General features: G+C 40.7%; 1 protein-coding gene across 2 annotated transcripts in view; it reads right to left on the bottom strand.

The window, feature by feature from the left end:
* Positions 1-1,234: 1,234 nt before the first annotated feature.
* Tmod3 (tropomodulin 3) overlaps positions 1,235-20,484 on the bottom strand; it is a 59,172-nt gene continuing 39,922 nt past the window's right edge. For both annotated transcript variants that reach the window (XM_004662476.2, XM_045161045.1), the window contains 5 exons: positions 18,842-18,972; positions 14,384-14,491; positions 11,606-11,749; positions 8,802-8,946; positions 1,235-2,375 (listed from right to left, as the gene is read on the bottom strand). In XM_004662476.2, coding sequence (XP_004662533.1) covers positions 2,341-2,375; positions 8,802-8,946; positions 11,606-11,749; positions 14,384-14,491; positions 18,842-18,972 — 563 coding nt within the window. In that variant the 3' untranslated portion in view covers positions 1,235-2,340. The remainder of the gene's footprint in view (positions 2,376-8,801; positions 8,947-11,605; positions 11,750-14,383; positions 14,492-18,841; positions 18,973-20,484) is intronic.

Genomic DNA, 20,484 nt, shown 5'->3' with positions numbered 1-20,484 from the left:
CTAGCCCAGGCTGACCTGGAACTCACTATGTAGTCTCAGGGTAGCCTTAAACTCACAGTGATCCTCTTACCTTTGCCTCCCAAGTGCTGGGATTAAAGGCCCATGCCACCATGCCCAGCTAAGAAATCTTTCTTTGGTTATATATATATCACAGAACAGAACTGGAATGGAGTAAGCAAAATGCTCTTATTCAAATATGCTGATAAGTCATAAACGAATTGCAAAAGCTACATTACTGTTTGAAGCCAAAGTAACAGATGTTTAACAATTCCATTTTAAAAGGTTTAAGCAATTTGTTTTAGCTAACAATAAACCACCTACTCAGAAATGTCTTTCTGTAAAGGATCCAGCTAAGTCTGAACTTTCTTTTTCCTTTTTTTCTTACAGCTTCCATGATTATAAAAAAATATCCCATGGTAATACCCTTCCTCCCCCCACTTTCCCCTTTGAAACTCCATTCTCCCCATCTCAATCAGTCTCTCTTTTATTTTGATGTCTTTTTTTTTTTTTTTTTTGAAGTAGGGTCTCCCTGTAGCCCAGGCTGACCTCAAACTCACGGTGATCCTCCTACCTCTGCCTCTCAAGTGCTGGGATTAAAGGCGTGCGCCACCACACCTGGCCTAGGCCTGAACTGTTGAGGCCAGGTTACTGGAGCCTCTTCTCTTCTGCAGCTGTGAATGCCTCTGCCAATCCTGCTGTAGGAGGAGCACAAGTCAGCACAGATACAAGTCATCTAGCAACACAGTGGGCATGCAGACTCATATAGTTCTGCCTAACACAGCAGTGTTCAAGGGCGATAAAGACCACTTCTGCTATGTAAACTGTTTTTATACGGTGTGGATAAAAATAGTGCAAGATGAAAGGAAGCATCTACTAAAATTGGAATTCTAAAGAGCAGTTTTCATAGTGGCTAGAAAATGTATAGTGGGGATTAAATACTGTCCATGAAATTCTGCACTGCATAGAGTGAACAGTACATGTAACTTCTCACCACCCACACTGTGTAGTGGGAAGTCATTTATACGCTACCAGTTAATTTTCTTTAAAATTTTTTTTTTAAATTTCGGGGGGGGGGGGAGGGAATATGGAGTGCCAGGGCCTCTTGCCACTGCAAACAAACTTCAGATGCATGTGCCACCTTGTGTATTTGGCTTACATAGGTACTGGGGAATTGAACCTGGGTCCTTTGGCTTTGCAGGCAAGCACCTTAACTACTAAAGCCATCTCTCCGGCCCCATATACTTTTTTTTCTTTTTTGGCTTGTTTGTTTTTTGTTTAGAGAAAGGGCCTCAGTCTATAGGCCAGGCTGGCCTGGAATGCATATTTAGCTCAGGCTGAATTTGAAATCATGGTGATTCCCCTTCCCCAGCTTCCTAAGTGCAAGGATTACAAGAGTGAACCAGTACACCTGGCTTTACATGGTTTTTACCATTAGCTTTAAAAAAAATGTAATGCCCACATTAAATTGAAATATTGTAATAATCTTAGCTCAAACTATACTTTGAAAATAAGGTACATGACCTGGCAGAACTGATGACTCGTCAGAACACACAAGTGTCGCTGAGGCACTCAGTCAAGTACAGCAGCTTTACTGCACATATGGCTGCTTCCTCTCCGAGGTCTGCCGTGGCTTCCAAATGCATTGCCAGATTTTGAACCATCTGTTAAAATTCTGGCTTTTTATTTCCTTAATAAGGAAAAAACAAACTCTTGCCAAATTCATGTATTTTTAAAGGGAGGGGGCACTCCAGGTTATAGAATAAAGAAAGCCTCTAAGTGCCATATATGTAACAAGGAGCAACAGTCATTCTGAATCAGCAATATTCCATTTTGGTTTTTAAAAAGTTTGGTCTTCAAGATGTTCAAGTTGTTGTACGTATATAACTTCTGAAATATTTTTTATTTTGTCTTGCTTTTTGAATAGTATCTTGATCTAGCCCAAGCTGACCTGGAATTCACTCTGTAGTCTCAGGTTGGTCTTGAACTCATGGTGATCCTCCTACCTCAGCCTCCCAAGTGTTGGGATTAAAGGTGTGTGCTACCACACCCGGCCTGAAACATTTTTACAATTGTATTTTTTCCCCTATGACTCTAAAAACCATTCAATTAAGCTAGAATAAAACATTTCAGTAGAAAGTAGAAATGCTTCAAAATATAAAATATTACTTACTACCGATTTTACAATTTGAAAATGAAAACTTAAACTAGGAAAATAATGCAGACAGTTAAAAAAGATTTCCAGTCTTTTCCCTTCTACCTAGGAAAAATTTACATCTGATGTCACCAAAATGAGTCCTTGTTGATCTTCTGAAGTCTTCCAATGATCAAACCTTGGAATATTTACTGGTGGTCTCCTTCAACTCGTTTCTTGCGCACTGTGAGAAAAATAAAACATATTAGAAACCCCTATTTGCTTTTAAAATGTTAACTTGCTTATAAGAAGTTTCTGTAAATAATAGCTTTACAAAAACAAAATGTATGTTTCCAATTCATATAACTATGAATAAAATAAAGATGATGTCATTGGCCTGGATCAAGAGGCTTCCCAACAAGAACCACATGCCCTAAGCTCAGACATCTGTGCTTACACAGCAGCTACATGGTCAGCATTCAATGCATGCACATGTTTCAAAATGATCAATAAATTACTGCATTAAATTCTGCAATGGAATTCAGGCAGCTAGGATTAGAAAATACTAAAAGTATTTTCATGATCTGGTTAGATACTATAATGTACTTCTTTAGTTTGAAAAAATATCAAAAACATTTGCTATTTCTTCTTTTAAAATTTCTTTTCGGGGGGGGGGAGAGAAGAAGGAAGAGGAGGAGGAGGAGAAGAAATAATAATGAATTAGGTCTGTCAAGGTCTCTTGCAACTGCAAAAGTTTCCAGACACATGTGCCACTTTGTGCACCTGGCTTTATGTGGGTTTAGGGGCATTAAACCCAGACCAGCAGGCTTTGTAAGCAAGTGCCTTTAATTGCTGAGCCATCTCTCTCTCCCCCATTTTTGTCATTTTGAAACATAAGTGACTTGCTACTGCTTTCCAAATTTTCCTTTTCTTGTCTTCTACAAAGTGAACCAATTTAGGTCTCTAACAAAACAAGTAATGAACCAGGTGGGCTGTGGCATGCCTTTAATCCCAGCACTTAGAAGGCAGAGGTAGGAGGATTGCCATGAGTTCATGGCCACCCTGAGATTGCATAATCAATTCCAGGTCAGCCTGGGCTAGAGCAAAACCCTACCTCGAAAAACCAAAACAAACAAAGTAATGAAAATCTCAGACTGGCTGATGAACAAACACAGTGCATGTATCTGAGGACCCATAGCCTCTTCATGCCTGGTGACCCAGCACTCCACTAAGGTCTTTAGACTCAAGACTGTGGTACCTGCTGCCTCACCTGTTGGCCCCGAGTATGATTACTAAGAGTATACCTTAGCACTGGAGAGACCACTATTCAGAGGAAAGAGCAGAAATTACAAGCAGTGATGACACTGTAAATCAAGGCTGTCATTTTCTACAGTGCATTCTCCAGCACTCACCCTCTGTGCCAGAAAGAAAATGGTACCTCTAGCTGTGTGATTAAAGGCACGACAGGCTGCACTGTGCCATGCTCTCATGCAGCAAGTGGTTAGATCAGAATACTGGTTTCTACTACCATGGTGGAATTATAAAAGGTCCACCATTCTTTAGGGCTGAGAAAAGTCAATTAGACTACTATAGAGGATTTGCCTTTCTTCAGCGTAAACTGGCTACTTGGAGTCAGATGTGCTACCTTTGTACTTCATACTGGCTATGTGACAGAGAAACTAGATGTTTCTGCATCTGGCCTGACTCCAGCCACAGATAGTAAGTAGCTGCTCTTATCTATTCAATACCTGCCCGACTCTCATTCAGTCTATGGTAATTAATAAGTTTCATGTGGAGCCGGGCGTGGTGGCGCACACCTTTAATCCCAGCACTCGGGAGGCAGAGGTAGGAGGATCGCAGTGAGTTTGAGGCTACCCTGAGACTACATAGTTAATTCCAGGTCAGCCTGGACCAGAGTGAGACCCTACCTCGTAAAACAAAACAAAACAAAACAAAAAAGCTTCCAGTGTGTAATGAGCTACTAAAAGGCAGGGACCAAGGAGATCCAAGTCTCCAAATGCAAACTCAGCTCATATAAACAGTCTTAAAAATATAGTGATATCTGAAAGTAAAACATTGGATTAATTCTTTAGTGAGGGTCTGGCTGTTATTGGCAAACCACTTCAGATGTTAAAATGCATGCTATAAAAAGAAGTTATATATAGACAAGAGATATAGGACAAAATACAACAAACAAAAAGGCAGTAGAAAAATTTGATTATGCAGTTAGTAAGTGTAAAGACAAATCTTACAAGGCTCAAGACAAGTGAATATTGTCTGTATACCATATAACCTCTTTTCTGTTATATATGTGACACTTCTTAGCCGGAGAGATGGTAAGTAGGTAGAATTATTTCAATGAATAGCTGAGAGTAAGAAAAAAAATGAGAGGAAGGAAAAAGATGTTATCAAAATGAGAACAACAAAGAGCAGATATAGCCCCATTTGCAAGCTGGAGAAAATTGATAATGCCAAGAGACTCTGTGTCAGAAAGCAAGGTTCCCAGGTTTCCTGCCTTCACCCACAGGCAGAGACAAGTGGGCACTGTAAACACACGCTGGGAACAGGTAAAAGAGGTGACAGCTGCTGCACAGCACAGCAGAGGGTGATGGGCAAAATGCCATTTCTGACTTTTGTTACTGGTGTCCTGGTGATTGTCCAGCACTGCAGTATGTCCTCTAAAGAACAAGTTTATTTTTTTCCCTTTATTAACAATCCCTTTGGACCTAGTCCAACTTCTTTCCAAAACCCACTGCACTGATAAAAATAATTCCTGATACTTCATCAGTAGTTAATTCTGATTAATTCCTAATTAACTTCATTTCTTATCTCTGAAAGAGTAATGAAAATTGTTTTTACAATGGATCTTAAATGTCTCCATATAAAATTAAAAACTCTAGGTTGTTCTTTGTGGTGGTTTGAATGAATTTCCTGCAACTAATTCAGGGGTTTATTAGAAGCTGGGTCTGGTGTTGCATGCCTTTAATTCCAGCACTTGGGAGGTGAAGGTAGGAGATCGCCATGAGTTCGAGGCCACGCTGAGATTACATAGTAAATTCCAGGCTAGTATGGGCTAGAGTGAAACCCTATCTCAGGGGAAAAACAAACAAACAAAAACAAAACAAAACAAAGCAACCCCTCCCTCAACCACAAAACTTGTAGTTTAGATCTTCAGCCATCTAGCTGGAGGAGGTGTCATTGTGGGCAGATCATAGGAGTTTCAGCCCTAAGGTATGGGGGTGGATTTGGAATTCCAGTCTGAAGATATGCAAAGTGCTAGAGCATTGTTTGGAGTTCCTAAAGAGTGTTTGCTTGGGTTGGTGGTGGCTGCTTTGCTCTCTCTCTGCTTGGATCTGTGAAAGGGTAGTGGTGGGGGGGTGCAACTCCTTTTGCCATTATGAAACTTCTCTTTTAAATCTGTAAGCTTCAATAAATGCCATTCCTCCCACAAACTCTGCATGGTCTGGAAGCTCATCCCAGTGACCTGAAGCTGTCTGCTACAGAATTGGTACCAGGAGTGGGGTACAGTTGCTGAGATGAATCTGACCATGTGGATTTTCACCTTTTGGAACTTATGCACTGGAGGAATGGAAAACTTGGTGCTTACAATTGAAGATGTCTTCCAGAGTGGTAAGCCAAGTATTATGGACTATTCTGATGAGTTTAAAAATGCTAAGTGCAGAGAGAACTGTATTTGGAGGCTTGGCTTATGAACTTTCTAAGGGGAAGGGAAAACTGAATAGGATTTTGTTAGAACTGGGCTAATGGCATAAGGGCTGGCTGCACTCAGCTGCCCATGACCAGACAGACAGTATGATTAAGTTTAGATCTGTAATGAAGTGATGTGCTTGACTAAAGATATGGGACTAGGAGATTTAAGATTTTAAGTTGGAAAAACTCAAACAAGTTTCAAATTTACTGGCACAAGAGACTGATTTTAGGTTACTCAAGATACTTTTTGTCAAATATATTAGCATTTGGAAGGAAGACAGCCAACTGTTTCACATTAAAACAGTGGAGAGAATGCCTGAGGTGATTTCCATGAGAATGAATGGTAGGAATACAATCTTTTGAAAGGAGATTTGAAAAGAAGGAACCTGCTGCTCAAGGTCACAATTTAAATCATCCCTGAATTAAGAATATGGTTGTGTCCTTGTACAGCAGGTATTGATTTTGGAAGCATTAAAAATGTATGGAGTATGTCATGAAGTGCACACAGTTCCAGGAGCTGCTGCTGAGATGCAGCACGAGGCAGGGCGTAGTACCCTGATAGGCCAGTGGAGCCATCGGAAGATGGACTGTGGTTTGCATGGAGATGTGAAGATGTTTTAGATATATCAGGGCTGTGTAAGAGCTACCATGGAGTGCTGTTGGCTCAGGATGGATGTTTTCCCTGGCCATTCAGCCCAGCTGGAGGAGCGGAATTAGAAATTCCAAAGATCCTCACTGGTCACTGGTTATAACACTGGACTTGAACTGCAGATATTTTATGTTTGCTTGATGGTTACTGAGTTTGCATTGTTCTAGTCTCTCTTTGTTATGCCTTATAGCAGTTAGAAATGTTTACTCTATGTCTTTGTATGTTGAAAGTACATCACTTATTTAATTTTACAGGACTCACAGCTAAGAGAAAATCTTAAATCTCAGATGAGACTTAGACCTTTGGAACTATCTTAAGTTCATCAAGATTACAGGGGACTTTAAAGTTGGACTCAATAGAATTCTGCCAGGGGTGGAGTATGGTGTTTTGAATGAATGTCCCCCAACTGATTCAGCAGTTTATTAAAGCTTGTAATTTAGATCTCCAGCCACCTGGCTGGAGGAGGCATCACTATGGCAGATCCTAGGGTCCAGCCCTAAGGTGTGGGGGTGGATTTGGAATTCCAGTCTAAAGATATACAAAATGCTGGAGCTTTGTCTGGAGTTCCTGGAGTGTGCTTGCTGGTGCTGGTGGTGGCCGCTTTGCTCTCTGCTTGGATTTGTGAAGGGGGGAACACAACTTCTTCTGCCATTATGGAACTCACCCTGAATCTGTAAGCTTCAGTAAATGCCATTCCTCCCATGAACTGTGCTTGATCTGGAAGTTCATCCCAGTGACCTGAGGCTGCTGCTACATTATTTGTGATGTAATTTTAGTACTTCCCCCAATGTGCTGGCATCACCTTTTTTTTGTTTTTTTCAAGGTAAGGTCTCACTCTAGCCCAGGCTGACCTGGAATTCATTCTGTAGTCTCAGGATGGCCTGAACCCTCAGTGATCCTCCTATCTCTGCCTCCCAAGTGCTGGGATTAAAGGTGTGTACTACCAAGCCCAGCTTGACATCACTTTTCAAAAGCACATATGCAAGTTTATTCTAGACCTGTATCATGCTTTGAGAGTCTTCAGCATACAAATAACTTAACTTGCTTTCAAATCTTAGCCTTTACCTATGCAGTTCACTGCTCCAGAAATATCCTTATTATCATTTCACACTTGTGATTCATGTCTGCAAATCTAGTTTCGATCAGAATGAAAGAGCATGATTGAGGCTAGCACGTTCCCAGCAGAAAGCTGTCTGCTTCTTTCCAATTTTGCTTGTCAGACCACCATGGCCTCCTCATCTTCCATAGCACACTGTGAACAGCCACTCAACTGCTCAATGTGGACATACGGTAGCCTAGAAAATCATTCTCACCCCTCATCTTCTGCCTGCTCAAACTTCCCTCACTCTAACAATGGATATTTCTTTTCTAATAGGACCTGGGCAGTGTTTGTCACAATCGGCTTGGTAGAAGAGTTCAACTGCCAAGACTTTGCAAATAGCAGTTCCAGGTCAGCCTGAGCTAGAGTGAAACTCTACCTCAAAAACAAACAAATACCCACCAGGCATGCCAGACATGTGGCACATGCCTTTAATCCCAGCACTCAGGAAGGACAGGTAGGAGGATCTCTTTGAGTTTGAGGTCAGTATAGGAACACAGAGTGAGTTTCAGGTCAGCCTGGGCTAGAGTGAGACCCTACTTCAAAAAACAACAAAACAAACAAAAAAAGCAAGTGGCTAAAATTTCCTATGGGAAACTAGTCAAACATAGACATGAAGGGCTTAAGTAATATAGCTCATAGAAATGTAGATTAAAGGAATGAAGCTCTATTTTTCTGCTCCAGGAACTTTACAACAATACAAATTCAATATGGCTGACCACTAAAAGAACTATATAACTTTAAAGTGTTCCCCTTTGAGAAGACTTAACTTTGTTTCTTGCCTACAATGCATCTTGTCAAGTATTTCAGTGGCAAATACTATAACTTAAAAAGTGAATAATAAACCTTAGGTTAAACCTACTTATTCTATATTCATCAACAAAACTGACTTTCTAGCTGGGTCTGTTTGATAAAAGGGAAGAAATTCTTTCCTGTTACAATGAAAATTTTGTCTTTTTAATAGCTGTAAAGACTAATTTATAATCAATAATAAAAACTTCACTTAAAGATATCAAGTACATTTGTCTCAGAAGCTAAGCTATCACAGATTCGATGATCATCACCTGGCTTGGTTTAAACTCAATCTGTATGAAGACTAAGCAGATTTTGGAAACAAACAACTTTTCTTCGGTAAATTTACTTTAAAATCTTCCCCCAATTAGCCTAATGTCATAATTCAGAAACATGATTCAATACCATAAATGTCTTACCTAAGTCATTGTTTTTTGTTATAGCATTGGCTGCCCTGGTTCGGGGTCCCTGTTGTGTAAACTGATATCCAAACTTAAGGATGTTTGTATTTTCCTCAAGCATTTTGGCCATCTCTAATTCAACAGCGGTTCCCAATTGCTGCCTCTGAAGAGTTAGAAACAAAAAATATTATAAATAAACCAGAATTACACTTTTATTTTATTTTTTTGGTAAATCAAGACTTAAAGACTTTCAAGGCAAAGTTGGTTTTGTTGATCTCTTTAAATATTTCCAACTTCTATAACATACATAAAAAGCAAAAAAAATTTTTTTTAACTTTAAAATATTTTATTTTTATTTATTTCAGAGAGAGAGAGTGTGTGTGTGTGTATGTGTGTGCCAGAGCCTCCAGCCACTGCAAACGAACTCCAGGCACATGTACCACCTTGTACATCTGGCTTATGCAGATACTGAGGAATCAAACCTGGGTCCTTAGACTTTGCAGTTTAAGTGCTAAGCTATCTCTCCAGCCCCTACCAGTTATCTTTTTACCCCTCCTAGAGAGAGATAGAGGGAGTGTGTGTGAGAGAGAGAATGGCACACCAGGGCCTTCAGTCATTGTAACCGAACTCCAGATGCATACGCTACCTTGTGCATCTGGCTTACGTGGGTCCTGGGGAATCGAACCTGGGTCCTCTGGCTTCACAGGCAAATGCCTTAACCTCTAAGCCATCTCTCCAGCCCCCAATTATCTTTTTAAGGAACTGGAGATATTTTTTCAAATAGCCACTGTGGATGGAAATACATATACACACACACATATATATATTTTAAAATATTTTTTATATTTATTTATTTATCAGAGAAAGAAGGGTAATGAATGGGTGTGCCAGGACTTCCAGCCATTGTAAACGAATTCCAGATGCTGCGCCCCCTTGTGCTTCTGGCTAATATGGGTCCTGGGGAATCGAACCTGGGTCCTTTGGCTTTGCAGGCAAATATCTTAATGCTAAGCTATCCCTCCAGCCTGGAAATATTTTTAATATTTATTTATTGGCAAGCAGAGACAGAGAGAATGGGCACACTAAGCCCTCTAGCTGCTGCAAATGAACTCCAGATGCATGTGCCACTTTGGCTTTATGTGAGTACTGGGGAATGAACGCAGGTCATTAGGCTTTGCAGGCAAACACCTTAATTGCTGAGTCATCTCTCCAGCCCCTTATGGATAGATTTTTTTTTTTTTTTTTGATGTAGGGTCTTGCTCTAGCCCAGGCTGACTTGAAATGTGCTATGTCTCAGGATGGCCTTGAATTCATGGTGATCTTCCTACCTCTGCCTCCAAAGTGCTAGATTAAAGGTGTGTACCATCATGCCCAGCAATGGAAATACATATTTTAAAAAATTATTTATTTGAGAGAAAAAGAAAGAGGAAGAGGCAGAGAAAAATAGAGAATGGGTGCTCCAGGGCCTCCAGCCACTGCAAATGAACTCCAGACACACGCACCCCCTTGTGCATCTGGCTTACATGGGGCCTGGGGAATTGAACCAGGGTCCTTTGGCTTTGCAGGCAAATGCCTTAAAACTGCTAAGCCATCTTCTCCAGGCCCCTGGAAATATCTTTTAAAAATATATTATTTATTTGAGAGAGGGAGAAGGAGAAAGAGGCGAGGGGTGTTGGTGGAGAGGGAATGGGCATGCCAGGGCCTCCAGCCACTGCAGACAAACTCCAGATATATGCGCTCCCTTGTGCATCTGGCTTACATGGGTCCTGGAGAGTTGAACTGGGATACTTTGGCTTTGCAGGCAAACGCTTTAATGGCTAAGCCATCTGTCCAGGCCCCTGGAAATATTTTTAATGTTTGTACCTTTTTCTTTTCTGTTCTGTTCTTTTTTTTTTTTTTTCTTTTTTCCCTGAGGTAGGGTCTCACTTTAGTCCAGGCTGACCTGGAATTCTCTATGGAGTCACTCTTAGGGTGGCCTCAAACTCACGGTGATCCCTACCTCTGCCTCCCAAGTGCTGTGATTAAAGGCATGCACCACCATGCTTGGCCATGTTTATGTTTCTTACTTCTGGTTGGAGGCCCTGGTATGTCTATTCTTTATCTGCCCCTCTCTCTCCCAAATTAATGAATTTAAAAAGTCTTTAGGGCTGGAGAGATGACTTAGTGGTTAAGAGCTTGCCTGTGAAGCCTAAGGACCCCGGTTCGAGGCTCGGATCCCCAGGTCCCACGTTAGCCAGATGCACAAGGGGGCGCACGCGTCTGGAGTTCGTTTGCAGAGGCTGGAAGCCCTGGCACGCCCATTCTCTCTCTCTCCCTCTATCTGTCTTTCTCTCTGTGTCTGTCGCTCTCAAATAAATAAATTAAAAAAATTAAAAAAAAAAGTCTTTAAAAAAAATACAGTTCACCTGGGTTAGGTGAGCTTGGATTATTGTAGCACCAGTACTGTGCTTACTGGGCAATGTTCTATGCCCTCAAAGCAACTGGGCATTGGAGTGCTCTGCTGTTCTCTCATTAAACCAGTTCTGTTCATCTTTTACACACTTATGACTGTAACACTACAGATAGAATCTACCTACCGTGTGGATTACCGCAGGACTGAAAAAAAGACTGAACTAAGTCACATGTAAAAGTTCTCCCAATTCAAAACAGCCAGCCATCTAAACTCTCTTAAACTGACTTAGGGAGCAGTGCTTTGTCTTCGCCTTCCTATGCATTAATATCATGAATGCCTCAAATGTCTTTTCATCCTACAGCCATCATCTTTCATTAGGGGCTTTGACTACTCTTCTCTCAGCAGTGGGACATCTCTGTACAATCCTGACCTGGTTGTCAATCTTGAGCTCAGCCAGTGTCTCATTATCTCTTAAGGCATCAACGAGTGCTAAGACTCCAGCTCCTGTGATGAAGTTGGACTCCATATTTAAGCTCTTCAGTGTTTTGTTCACTTTCAGCATATCTGCAAAAGCCTTGAAATAAAAAAAGGGGGGAGAGATTAAACTTTGATAGCACCTATTTTTTTGGTGCATATGCCATAAACACATATATGAGATTGTTTCAGCTTGACACAATACTGCACAGGTCTGATATGTATTTACTGATCATATGCACACTGTTCTACATAATAATCTAAAGAGTTTTTGGTCACAGGTAATGTCCTATTGGTGACATTCTCAACTCCTATTCACATTCTCACATTCACATATCTTCTACTCCTGCTTCTTTTGCCTACGTCTCTCATGTTCTTTCATATTTATATGTAACTAATTTCATCAGTATCTCTTTAGAAGTCTGTACTTACTTGGGTCCTGCTGCAACTGGGTCACTGTGAAGCCAAAGAGTAAATAAACTATAGGCTAAGCTAATTCTCAAGGCAGTGACAAAAAGGAATGCCTGAAGCAGAACAGAATGAGTAGAACTACAAGAGCCGGAAGACTATGGAGAACAAGGTGCTTGCTAGATATTAAGTTCCCTAAGGAATGGTGTCTTTAAGATGCATTCATTACACCTTTCATGGCATATTGGGACAATGCTAGGCATTCTGTTTAGTGCTGAATCAACATTATATTGATTAATTAATATAAATGAATAAAGAATGAGAAGAGGGGAAAGAAGAGTGAGTTTAGGGTTGGGGAAATGGCTCAGGGGTTAAGTTGTTTCCCTGCAAAGCCCAATGACCAGGGTTCAATTCCCCAGTACCCATGTAAAGCCAGATGTACAAAGTGGCACATGAAAAAAAAAAAAAGCTGGGCATGGTGGTACACTCCTTTAATCTCAGCACTTGGGAGTCAGAGATATGAGGAATACCATGAGTTTGAGGCCACTCAGACTATTCCAGGTCAGCCTAGGCCAGAAAAAAAAAAAAACACAGCCAAACAAACAAAGGGGCAAATGCATCTGGAGATCTGGAGTTTGTTTGCAGTAGCTAAATGCCCTGGAGTGCCCATTCTCTCTCTTTTTCTTTCTTTATATATATATATGTACATGTATATGTATATGTATATATTTTTTTAAATTTACTTATTTATCTTGGTTTTTGGAGGTAGGGTCTTGCTCTAGCTCAGGGTAATCTGGAATTCACTATGTGGTCTCAGGGTAGCCTCTAACTCATGGTGATCCTCCTACTTCTGCTTCCCAAGTGCTGGGATAAAGGTGTATGCTACCATGCATGGCTATAAAAAATATTTTTAAAAACTTATTTGCAAGCAGATAGAGAAAAAGAGAGGGAATGGGTATGCCAGGGCCTTCAGCTGCTGCAAATTAACTCCAGATACATGCAACACTTTCTGAACCCAGCTTTACATGTGTGTACTGAGGAACTGAACCCAAGTCTACACTTTGCAGGCAAGCACCTTAACCACTGAGCAATCTCTTCAGCCAATTTTTGGATTTTTAATTCTTAGTAAAATGGGAAGTTACTATAGTTCTCAGTATAAGAATGAGATGATCTTAAGTTTAAAAAATTGCTCAAGTACTGGAGAGATGGCTTAGTAGTTAAGGCACTTGCCTGCAAAGCCAAAGGACTCAGGTTCAATTCCCCAGGACCCACATAAGCCAGATGCACAATGTGGCACATGCATCTAGAGTTTGTTTGTAGTTGCTAGAGGCCCTGGCACTCCCATTCTGTCTTAAATAAATACATACATATAATCATACATATATACATATTACTCAATACTGTGTAAACTGGCTTTAGCATGGGCTAAACAGAAGGTGGTTCAATTAGGTAATATGGAAATATTTCTAAGATACACTATTTCAGTTTAAGATACACAATTAAGTGAAAAAAATCTAGTTACAGAATAACATATACTACATGATTCCTGTTTTGTGTGTGGGGGGGGGATAAGGCTCCAAACACTATGCCACTCCCCATTTGCTTTAAAAAAAAAAATTCAAACTGAAAGGCCACAGCAGAAGGGTCATGAATTTAAGGCCAGCCTGTGTTAGAGTGAAAAACCTACCTTGAAAAACAAGCAAAAAACACTAGTGAGACCTTCCCTCAAAATAAAAATAAATAAATAAAAGGAAATATAGGAAAATGTATTGTCCTACAATGAGCTAAAATACTAACTGTAAAAAAGAAGACTAAATCTAGCTGACAAAATTACAGTTTAAAGGGGTACAGTATTTGACTGTAAAATTACACTTTAAGCACAGCATGTGCTTATAATTTCAATACTTGGGAGATACGATCAGGAAGATCAGGAGTTCAAGGTCATCTTTGGCAACATAGCATCAAGGCCATAACTAGTTCAAGGCCTGTGTGGGCTACATGAAACTCTTTCAAAAGCCAAAATAAAATTAAGTCACAGTTTAACCCCACTATAGCATACCCAGATATGTAGGCATAATTTGGATATTATCAATGTTAACAATAGTACTGTACTGGGCTGGAGATATTGCTCAGTGGTTAAAGATGCTTGCTTGCAAAGCCTGATGGTCCAAGTTTGATTTCCCAGTATCCATGTAAAGCCAGATGCACAAAGAAGTACATGCATCTGTAGTGTATTTGCAGCAGCAAGAAGCCCTCATGTGCCCATTCTCTCTCTTTCCTTATAAATAAGTAAATAAATTTAAAAATAAAATAGTAGTATACTTACAATAGCAATGGGGTCATTGCTTCGGGTAGCTGCAAGGCTGAAATACTTCACATGTGTATTGGCTTCCATAGCCTTTGCAAAATCTTTTAGGGTTGGAATTGGGATATTCTTGAAAGATAATAATAATGTGAAACATCATTACATTTTAGTTTTCAGCACATTCAATCCATCAAATATATATGTTCTTACATTTTTTATTTTTTGCTTTAAAATGTACTCAGAAAGTAAAAAAAAAAAAAACAAAAAAACAAGCAGGTAGTCCACAAATGAAAGCCACTTCTATATTTCTTTGACTTCTCACACCTTCCATATCAGGATAAATTATATGTTAAATCTGATGGCTGGTCAGATTTGCCATTCTTAAATAAGCTATATTCTTGTTATTTGTTGCTTCTTGATTTATAATGGCTTTGCTTCCTCTTCTGTTGTACATTAGAGAAGGGTCTCACTTGGTCACAAACTGGCTTGAAACCCTCACCAGACCAGAAATCTTAACCTCCTTGTTGACAGGATTAAGGGTGTGGGGCACCACACACCCTAAGGGACAGTGATATTGTTAGAGGATCTGGTGGTCATAATATCTACTCTTGCATAAAAAGCTACACACATGTGGCTAGGGAGATGGCCCAGGTATTAAGTATGTTTGTCACTTAAACATGAGGGCCTGAGATTATCAGACTTCAATTCCCCCAGAATCCACATAAAAAGCTGGGCATGGCTATATATGTCTGTAACCCCAGTTAGTGGGAGTGGGGTGTGAGAAGACTGGAGAATTGCTAGATCTTGCTGACCAAAAATGGCAGCTCCAGATTGAGAGAGGGATCCCAGCTCAAGGACATTTGCTGATGAGCAATAAAGAAGGACACCTAAAGTTCTCCTCTGGCCTCCACACTTATGGACAATTCATGTGCATATGTACACACACACACACACAGACACACACACACACACACAACCATATACTATGCGATTCAATGTACAAGACAGTCTGGGAGAAGGCAAAATGATGGGGAAAAAAAATAAGTAGTTATCATGGGCACAAGTGAGCAGAGAATGACTACAAAGGGACACAAGAGTTTCTACATAACTGATGGAGTATTTTACAACTTGTAGAGCATGCATGTGCCTAATAACTCATAGGACTGTCCACTGAAAGTAAGAATTTTAGTCACTACATAAAAAAACCTTAAGAAACCTAATTCTTAAAAAGATTTGAGAGTTATTACTGAAGACTCGGCATACTTGGGCTGCAAGGCCACTGAAAAATCCTGCTGGAACTGAGCTGATAACCTCCTCCATGTAGACCAGCTGACAAAAAGCTGGAAGAAGCCATTCTACATGCAGTTCAATGGGAGAAAGAGATACCACCAGTGAAGATACTCAACAATGGACACTGCAAGCCTTATAATTGGCCAGCCAGGCCAAATGAGCCAACAGGTGCAATAGTGGCATGTCTGTCATGGTGGAAACCAACTGCCCTCCAATTGGACTGGAGGCCCACTCTATGGGGGAAAAACATCCCTGATACTGAAAACTTAAAACAGGGGTAGTCATGAGCCCTACAAGTGTAACATCTGCTGATGTCTGGAAAAATGTATATACTATGCTTATCAAACTGCCCAGTAAGCACTTCTCTTAATATTTATACCCTTATATTAACGCTACTCTCACTTTGAGTAAAGAATCTTCTCTTTTCAGATAGCAGTGACTTTGGAATGACTCAGAAGGTATCATAGTGCTGGAAAGAAGTGACTGGAGTACTGAGTAACATGTCGACCACACCTTCCAAGGCTCAGGGTCTAATGTGGAAGAGGTGGCGGAAAGCGTGTAAGAGCCAAAGGGAGGGTAGGACTCCTTACAACGTGCTCCCTCCAGACATAAAATGGCCTGTATATCCATGACCTCATAGTGCCTGACACTACCTACACAAGACCATCATAAGAGGAGGAAAAGACCATGACATCAAAATAAAAGAGAGACTGATTGAGATGGGGAGGGGGATATGATAGAGAATGGAATTTCAAAGGGGAAAGTGGGGGAGAGGGTATTATCATGGGATACTTTTTATAATCACGGAAAATGTTTAAAATTGAGGGAGAAAGGGGCAGATAGAGAGAATGGGCGAGCCAGGGCCTCTAGCCACTGCAAACAAACTCCAGACACATGTGCCACTTTGTGCAGCTGGCTTACATGGATACTGGGGAACTGAACCTGACCTGGGTCCATAGGCTTTGTAGGCAAGTGCCTTTAACTATTAAGCCATCTCTCCAGCCAGAAGCCTAATTTTTTTTTTTTTTAAGGTGAAAGTTCTTAAAAATGGGCAGTATTTCAAAAGTCAAAGAAATTTACTAACAATCTACAGGGCTAGCATTATTTTTGGCATGTGTCTGTGCATAGTATGTGTGGCATGGTGGTATATGGGTATGTGTGCAGATGAGTGCATGACATGCCTGCAGCAGCCAGAGAATATTGCGTGCCCTTCTGTATCACACAACCACATATTTCCTTGAGACAGAGTCTCTAACCTAGAGCTGCAGCTTTCATTTGGCATGTCCCAATCATTTGGGGCTAAAGATGTGCATGATCATGTCTAGCTTTGTATGTGGGTTCTAGGAGTCTGCAGTGGTCTAAAATATAAAAGTGCTCTTTTATATTTTAAAATATGTTTATGTATTAGCAAGCAGAGAAAATGGGTGCACCAGGGCCTCTTGTCACTGCACATCAACTCAAAATGTGTGTTGGTTTGTGCGTCTTTCTGTGGGTACTGGGAAATTGAACCAGCAGGCTTTATAAGCAAGCACTTTAAACTGCTAAGCTACCACCTCATCCCAGGTTTACATTTTTAAAAAATATTTTATTTTTATTTATGTACTTGAGATAGACACACACAGAGAGAAAGAGAGACAGACAGAAAACAAATATGGGCATACCAGGGCCTCCAGCCACTGCAAACAAACTCCAGACACATATACCACTTTGTGCATCTGGCTTATGTGGGTCCTGGAGAAGTGAACCTGAGTCCAATGGCTTTGCAGGCAAGCACCTTAATGCTAAGCCATCTCTCCACCCTACATTAAAAAAATTTTTTTCTATTTTATATTTTCTTTTTTCTTCTCTCTTTCTTTTTCTTCTTCTCTTCCTTCCTTCCTTCTTTTGGTTGTTTTGAGGTACGGTCTCACTCTAGCCCAGGCTGATCTGGAATTCACTGTGTAGTCTCAGGGTGGACTTGAACTCATGGCTATCCTTCTACCTCTACCTCCAGAGCGCTGGGATTAAAGGCGTGTGCCACTATGCCCGGCTTCACTTATTTTTTGAGAAGCAAAGGAAGAGAGAGACAGAATAGGAGTACCAGGGCAGATGCATGCACCACCTTGTGCATCTGCCTTATGGGGGCCCTGGGGAATCGAACCTAGGTCCTTTGGGTTTGTAGGAAAGCACCTTAATCACTAAGCAATCTCTCCAGCCCCACCCCATATTTAAAAAAAATATTTTTAAAAATTTATTTGCAAGCTGAGACAGAGAGAAGAGAGAAGAGAAAGATAGAAAAAAATGAATGGGCACTAGCTATTGCAAATTAATTCCACATGCATCCACCTCTGTGCATCTGGCTTTATGTGGGTACTGGGGAATCAAACCTGGCTCCTTAGGGTTTACTAGCAAGCACCTAAACAGTGAGCCATCTCTCTAGTCCCCTGGGTTTACATTTTTATGAGATAAACTGTTTAAAAAACAACCTAAGCCAGGTGTGGTGGCACACGCCTTTAATCCCAGCGCTTAGGAGGATCTCCATGAGTTCAAGGCCACCCTGAGACTACACAATGAATTCCAGGCCAGCCTGAGCTAGAATGAGACCCTACCTTGAAAAAACCAAAAAAAAAAAAAAAAAAAAAAAAAGCAATCTAGGGGGCTAGAGAGATGACTTATCAGTTAAGCACTTGCCTGTAAAGCCTAAGGACCCCAGTTCGAGGCTCGATTCCCCAGAACCCACATTAGCCAGATGCACAAGAGGGCATACGCATCTGGAGTTCGTCTGCAGTGGCTAGAGGCCCCATTCTCTCTCTTTTTCTCTGCCTCTTTCTCTCTGTTGCTCTCAAATAAATAAATAAAAATAAACAACAAAAAAAAAGTGATCTAGGGGGCTGGAGAGATGGTTTAGCGATTACGCGCTTGCCTGTGAAGCCTAAGGACCCTGGTTTGAAGCTCGATTCCCCAGGACCCACATTAGCCAGATGCACAAGGGGGCGCACGCATCTGGAGTTCATTTGCAGTGGCTGGAGGCCCTGGCGTGCCCATTCTCTCTCTCTCTCTATCTGCCTCTTTCTGTCACTCTCAAATAAGTAAAAATAAACAACAACAAAAAAACGAATTTTAAAAAAAGCAATCTAGGGACTTTTATAAATAGTTGATTCAAAGCCAAACAACTTTATTGGTTATATATTGCATGCTTAACATACTTACCTTTATATTATTCAAATTAACTTCAACAAGACGAGCATCGTTTTCTTTAATTCTCTTTAAACTCTCTTCAACATTGGTTGGATTTGGTGGTTCATCAAATACTGGAACAATCTTTTCCCCTTTTACCACATCTGTAATAGCAAGTGAAGAGCAAGAGTTGACTGAGATGTCTGGTACTATGAACAGATGCACATACCAACTTGGCTATTTTCTCTGCACACATAAGACAACTAGTTTAGAAGTTCCTTCTCCACAAGTTTTAAAAGGTCCTTTATACACTATTTATGTATAGCATCCAAATGACACTTTACTGTATGCAAACACTAAGGAAAGGGTAGGCTTGCTTGCATTAAGTTTAACAAGGCAGTATTCTTCAAGATAGCAGACAGGTAGAATGCATTTCTTAAGCAAATGGAAAACCGAGTGAGCACTACATTTCATAAAACATAAAATATTTCCTTTCATAGAATAGGTGTATTTAAAGAGCCTTCTCCTTAAAGAAATACTGATCTATTCAATGGGAGGCTGAAATCATTAGCTGAAAGATTCATGGGGAACTTTAAGTGGATGGATCAGGCTGACAACACTAGAACCTACTGATCATCTCTCCTTTTCTTTCTTTTTTTCTCCTAAGATATGGTCTTCCTGTATAGTCCAGACTGACTTAGAACTAACCATCATCTGCTTCAGACCCTTCAACCCTTCAGTGCTGGATTACAGGCATGTGCTAGATAGAATACCTGATTCCTCCCCGACTTTTTTCCTGTTTTTTTTATTTTTATTTTTCAAGGTAAGGTCTCGCTCTACTCCAGGCTGACCTGGAATTCACTATGTAGTCTCAGGGTGCCTGCAAACTTATTGTGATCCAACTACCTGTGCTTTCCAAGTGCTGAGGTTAAAGGCATTCACTACCACACTTGGTCTTTTTCCTTATTTTTGAGCATGCACACACATGTGTGCATGTATGCATATAAAGGCCAAGGATCTATGTCAGATGTCTTCCTCAATTGCTCTCCAACTTAACTGCTAAGCAATCTACCCAGCTCCTCAATGATTAATCTTATCATGTGTAGCAGACAGCTTCAGGTTCACTGAGATAAACTTCCAGACCAGGCACAGTTATGGAGGAAGGGATATTTATTGAAGCTTACAGATCCAGGGGAAGTTCCATAATGGCAGAAGAAGCTAGCCTGCCTTCATAGGCCCAAGCAGAGAGAGAGAAGCACAAGCCTAAACAGCCACAGCACACTTCAGGAACTCCTGTTAGGCACACTTTGCATATCTTTAGATTGAAATCTGAAACCCACCACCACCCCTTAAGATCCACCCAGTGACACTACCTCCAGCCAGGTGGCCGCAGATGTAAACTACAAACAAACAACTGTATATATTGGGGGCCATCTATTCTATTTAAACCACCACATCATGCTCCTCAGATAAAAGACCCTACTTACTAAAGTTCATAATGTGATTTAATCACCACCAATTAATAAGCATGTACTAACCTAGCCCCAAATATTCCTCAAATCAAAATTCCTATAGTTGAATTGGAGTAGCCACTAGAGTCTGCTTTGAACCATGCATGAAATGGCACACTGCTTATCCTAGAGTAAGGAGGATCCCTAGGGCTTCCTGGCTCCAGT

The sequence above is a fragment of the Jaculus jaculus genome, chromosome 10 (genome assembly GCF_020740685.1).
Source record: "Jaculus jaculus isolate mJacJac1 chromosome 10, mJacJac1.mat.Y.cur, whole genome shotgun sequence".
Taxonomy (NCBI): domain Eukaryota; kingdom Metazoa; phylum Chordata; class Mammalia; order Rodentia; family Dipodidae; genus Jaculus; species Jaculus jaculus.
This window is presented reverse-complemented; position numbering and strand designations above follow the sequence as displayed.